The sequence below is a fragment of the Chrysoperla carnea genome, chromosome 5, assembly GCF_905475395.1.
Source record: "Chrysoperla carnea chromosome 5, inChrCarn1.1, whole genome shotgun sequence".
In the NCBI taxonomy this organism is placed as follows: Eukaryota; Metazoa; Arthropoda; class Insecta; order Neuroptera; family Chrysopidae; genus Chrysoperla; species Chrysoperla carnea.
In genome coordinates this window covers 6,767,773-6,773,719 of record NC_058341.1, presented here as the reverse complement: position 1 = coordinate 6,773,719, position 5,947 = coordinate 6,767,773, and the positions used below count along the sequence as shown (strand labels likewise).

Here is a 5,947-nt window from a genome sequence, read left to right as displayed (position 1 = left end):
CTTCACACTTTTTTTTCAATTGAAATAAAAATTATGTACAAACATTTATTTAAAAAAAAAAAAAACATAAATCATAAAATTAAAGCACCGTTTTTTTATTCAATAATAAAAATGTTACAGATTATATTTTAAATTAGAATTTTCTAAGTTATTTTCTTTCAACACTTTCCACTACTGTTGCTTATATGAAAACTTGCTTTACACTTGCTATTAGCTATAAGATGAAAATGGTGCCGTTTTTAACAAATAAACATAAAAATAACATTTGATTAACACAGTCGTTAAAGCATTTATCGAAAATTTCGTCATTATAATACAAATATGAATACGGCACACCTAGTTATTTGTCGTATGAACACGACATTCTTGTAACTCAACGAAATTGACAGCCATCTTGAATGCTATGTCAGGCGCGGCAATAGTTCCATATAAATACCACTAGAGTACGTCTATAATATACTTCAATCTTTCCTATACAAATAACCATTGAGTGCAATATTTTGTATAGAGGCTGGAGCTAGAAGCTCTTTTTTTTTATTTTAAAACAAATAATAACTAAAAGAGTTACTTGTGTAAATACTTTGCATATTTCCAATGTATCTCCTTTAAGCTTTTTTGAATGATTCTCGCTTAAGCTGTTTTGAATGGGTAACAGAAAATACCAATCGGTTTTGGGGAAATCTATTGCCATGTGACACCTTTGCCTTAAAATGTGACAACGAATAAATGGATTTGATCGCAAGGGCTAAAAACTACAAAACCCAACCAACTCCTCTATAGTCGAGAAATTCAACCTCACCAACTCGTAATTCAAACAATACTTCGGGCCCATAAAGTTTTCCAGTTAGATGGATTTTAAAGACCATAGTAACTAACAACAATACTGTTCAAATGTATGAATGAACTGTCTAATAACAAAAAGCCCAATCTTTTTGCATTTTACTTTTAGCCCTTAACTTCATAAATCTGCCCCCAAAACGCTTTCTAACTCTAAAAACATCGATTAGTGAGTTTTGAAGGGTAGAGGGGGTGAGAAATGTTTCATCAGTTGTCTAATGAAAAATTTCTTTCCGTCAAAATTTCTGGAAACTTGGAGAATGTTAATTTATGAAGAGTAGAACAAATGTCCTGATAGTCCCAAAATTTTACCTTTTAAGCTCTTAATTTTTGAGTTTTGTTTTACTCTTCAAGATCGAACATTTCCCAAATTTTCAAAACATTTGACATTAAAGATTGTGCTTGATACTTTCAAAAATATTTTGAAATTTAAACTAGGTTCAAAATTGAGGCGCGCTTTGACCGGATCAAAAAAATGACTAGTCTATAATATTTCTATAATTTTTAAATTCCATTTACTCACATAAATCGGCATAAAAATTCCAATAAAAATATAAACAATGGGAAATTAGTCACGGAGATTCCTCTAAACAGCGATAAAAATTGGAATTCCATAAAAATTAAAATTTTTAATAATTTTATTTTCAAATGCTTTGTATAATCGTATGATTTGATTACGTAAATACATTTAGTACATTAGAGTTAATACAATTTTAACGCATTATGTGTAGGTGTGACTGCGTATGATATTATTTTGTAGTAAAATTGAGTGTACTACCGGAGACTAGTAAGTATACCGGCATCGACATCGGTCTAAAGCCTAAACCATCCTAAAAATACATATAATTTTACATACGTCTAGCTGTGCTACACATGTTTATGATAATAAAATTTTGATTTAATATTTTACATGTACGGTTGTATAGCTTGTAAAAACGAAAATTGTCCCGGTATTTATAAATATGTGTTAAAGAAATCCCTCCGTTTCTGAATACAACAAATCAACGCGCGCACATTGAACGTATTTGTATTATATTAATGGACTTTCATTCATTAATTTTTCGGGCACGATTTTAGTGTACCCTATATTGTAATTTTTTAATTAAATACTTTATTGTTGGACGAAAAATGAGTACGGGAATTTAAAACTTCTTCTCATTAAAATCTCTTTGAAAGTAAAAATTATGCTCGTAACATTTTTATTTTTATAGGAAAAAAGAAAGGAAATTGTTGTTAGACATCGAATTGTAAAGCTTTCAGCTTTTAAATTTTAAAGTAATATTTGAAATTTGGTTTCTCAGGTGACATCTATATACAACTAGAAACAATAGCTAGTTAACAGAGGTCTTTATTTTTGAACTTTTGCGCATTATAGATCAAAAATTTATCACTCATTAAGATTTTGGATTAGTCATTGGGCTCATGCAATCGCCATCAATCAATCGATGGTACATTTGTTTTAATTGTTGGGTAAATAATGCTCTTCGAAACAGCTCAGCTTAAAACTTACATATTTTCACCTTCTAAAACCCACTATGGATAGCTAGGAGTCTTTTATTGCTCACTATGCGAAAATCAGTCTCACCTGACTGCCGAATAAATATTTTCTAAGAAAATGACTGAAATCAATTCGAAATATCGGTTTACGAATGGGTTTTTGATCGAAATCTTAGAAACTATGCATCTCCAATTATTAAATGAACCCGATTTTTGTAGTTTTTGTGTCAAAATTAATTTTTTGTTTGAAAATTCGATAAAACTTGGTTGATAGGGCAATTTTGACCCAAAAAATACGAAAATAACGTTATTTTGATGATTGGTAAAGTATTTTCGATGTTGTCGCCCAAAATTCTGAATGAAATCCTACATTTTTGAGAGATTTTGGTCTGTATCTCGAAAACTATTCATCTAGTAGTCAAATAAACTGAGCTATAGTGTTTTTTCGGTCTTCGTTACCGTGTCAAGTCCAAAAATAGTAAAATAAATAACTTCTTGGTATCTTTTGAAGGGTGGCCATAAAAAAATGGAAAAATCAGGTATTGGTATATTAATAATAATTTGTGATTGGGGTAAAAATCTATACTCTCAAATTTTTAAGAAAAGGCTTAGTTAATCATTCTTTGACAATTTCAGGTTTTTCCGATCTATGCCAACTTTGAATACGGAGGTAACAATAAGTTTTCTTAGCAAAGACCCAAACCATTTTATGTGAAAACAAATAGTAAACTGTATAATCAATTGGTGAGATTGTCATCATCATGTCAATCATGGCGAACGACAGTGGTGGTCACTGTCTTTGCAAATTTTTATTTATATTTAATTTCATTTACATTGTGTCAACATGTATAAAATCATTACTATAGCAGAGTTTAAGTATATTTTCATAAAATGTCCAGTGGAAAGCGGAAAAGTAAAGGTGGTAAGAAAACTGATCGAAGTTTGGGAGGTTAGTATAAATCAAAACACGTAAGTTTCATGTTTACAAGATTTTTAATTAAATTTTGCCATTCTTTAGATGTGACAATAAATGATTTTGCGAATGCAACAGTTTGTAAAAATCGTGCAAAAAAATCAACAACAAGTGTTACCACAGTTGTGAAACATCTGGTTGTAGAAAGTGATACTCGTGCATGGGATGAAAAACTTGAAGAATTCGAGGGTGATTTTGATTTTGTCCGTGAAGAAAATGAAGATGGTACTGAAAGTGTTGTTATCAAACGTACCGAACAACCAACAACAGCAACAACAAGACGTAGAACAAAAACCGAAAGTGATGAAACATTACGAAATATTGGTGGTAATCAATATCCGCTAGATATATGGTTTTTAATATCCGAACATATTCAACCAGAAGATGTTGGTCGTTTCGCGGGTATTTGTCAATCAACACTTGCCGTAGTTTATAGTGCGAAATTTTGGTTTAATTTGTATAAACGTTTCTATAAAAGTGTACCAAATATGCCCGAACGTTTACAACCCGAATGTATGGTTCGTTTATACGGGTTACGGTCATCTGTGATCCGTGCGCTGTATTATATGTATCCACCATTTGTAGACAAACTAAAATCGCCGAATATTCAAAACGATCCACATGATTTAACAAAACGTCAATGTATTTTGATGTGGCATGAAAAATTTAAAAGTCAATGGCTGTTTTATTTTAAACTAAAGAAAATTGATTCGGTACACATGAGTAGTAGACGACCAACTGGACCTAGAGAACAACCGGATTTAATTGAAATGTTAGAAGATGTTTCGGCAAATCAAGATGAAAATTGTCGTGTTTTACGTGTAACTTGTTTACATTATATGTCAACACCGATTGTTTTAGGTATGTCGCTAGCATCGGTTTCATTAACGTTATCGCAAGGTTTACGCCATCAACGTTTAAAATTATCGTTTTGTTCAAGTGTTGTTTGTAGTTCAGGTGGTATGCCAGTAGATAGCAATAATAGTTCGGTTGTTGTCTTGGATCCAGTGGTTAATATACGTGTTTTAGATTGGTGGCACCCACAGTATCCACATTCGGGTACTACAGCAACTCATTTAATTAATCAAGAATAAAATTTTTATTTATTTTCTTTCAGTACCGATTCAAGGGTATATCGTTCCCTTTGCGAGAGTTCCAAAACGATTACCATATAAATTAGTGACCCCGATTGCATATTTCTTAAATAAATTGTTGGTAAAACATTGACAAATCGAAAGTTCATTTCATTGATGAAAAATTGTAGCAACGAGAATAATTTGAAAATGGGAATTTTGAGAGTCTGTGAAAATCAAGGAGTTTAACGTGACTTTTCATCGATATCTTGGAATCATATTTGTACCAATGTAACCATAAAATCTTCGTTTTTGGGCCCGATTTACTTTGGTTTTCTTTCAGAATATGATACAAATAGAGATTTTTGTATTTTTGCAATCCTGTTAATGTCTGATTCATTGCCATCGAAATTGGCCATATTTTATTCAAAATTTTTCAATTCTGGAAATGTCAGGGAACAGATAGGGAGTTTTAGAATTGGAAAAATGATTTTTAAATAATCTAAAATTGATTTCTAAAAACCTGACTCATTATCGATATCTTGGAATGTATATTTTTTAATCAATAATCACCACAAAATCTCCATTTTTGGATCCGATTTAATTAAAAAACATAAGAGGGGTACCGCAAGTGTTTCTTCAGCACCTAGACCAAGATTTGTCTGTGCCCTTGGGTCCGATTAACTTTGTTTTATTCCAGAATATAATACAAATAGAGACTTTTGTATATTTCGATATTTTTCGATCTATTCTGTTAATGATCATACTTGATCCCAAAAATTTTAAGTCAAACATGTAATCAATTATCTTTGCACCGTAGATTTACGTTTTTTTGTGGTAGTCTCTGTGCGATCGCATTGGTTTCGCATACCTTGAGTCGGCGCTGAATTTCTTTTCACAAACTTTACTAATTTTTTTTTTTCCACTAGAAAAGAGTTTTTAAGTTGTCTTTTTTTCTTCTAAATAATTTTTGAATTCCTGTAAACTAAGGATTTATTATAAAACAGGGTTAAAACAAAAAACCATATCGAGAATTACAATTAATTTCTTCTGACTTGATCCTTAGATTACAGGAATTTTTTTAGCAAAATAAGGAATAACTGCCGATTTATTAACGACAAAAGAATTTTGTCATAATTCCAAAATTTTTTGAAACAAAATATTGTATTTATGTATAATAAAAATTTATAATTAAGGTTTATTAATTTACAGTGTATATGTGATAAAAAAGAATTGTTAAATATTAGGGCATTAATCATTTAGAAATTGGCCATAAAATCGAGAAACTATAAAAAAAAAACAAAGGATTATTTTTTTTATAGTTGTTAAAAAAATTGTTATACACAAAAATATATTTTCTATTTTTTTAATAAAAAAAATATTTCCTCACTTAAACAAACAGTATCGGTCTCAAATATTATATTTTATACTTTTGAAATATAATAAAGGATGTTCCATAATTAACGTCAAAAATAATTTTGTAATGATTTTTTATTTATTTGTTCTTTACTGGTACATTTGTCGAAATTTTCTGTAAGCGTTTTGCATAAATTTGGTTGAATTTTGT

General features: G+C 30.1%; 1 protein-coding gene across 1 annotated transcript; it reads left to right on the top strand.

Moving 5' to 3' along the window:
• The first annotated feature begins 3,111 nt into the window (after nucleotides 1-3,111).
• On the top strand, nucleotides 3,112-5,554 carry LOC123301772 (transmembrane protein 183B). Its single transcript, XM_044884667.1, has 2 exons — nucleotides 3,112-3,283; nucleotides 3,353-5,554. Exons 1-2 carry the CDS (start codon nucleotides 3,226-3,228, stop codon nucleotides 4,399-4,401), a joined length of 1,107 nt encoding a protein of 368 aa, XP_044740602.1. The 5' UTR covers nucleotides 3,112-3,225; the 3' UTR covers nucleotides 4,402-5,554.
• Nucleotides 5,555-5,947: the final 393 nt, after the last annotated feature.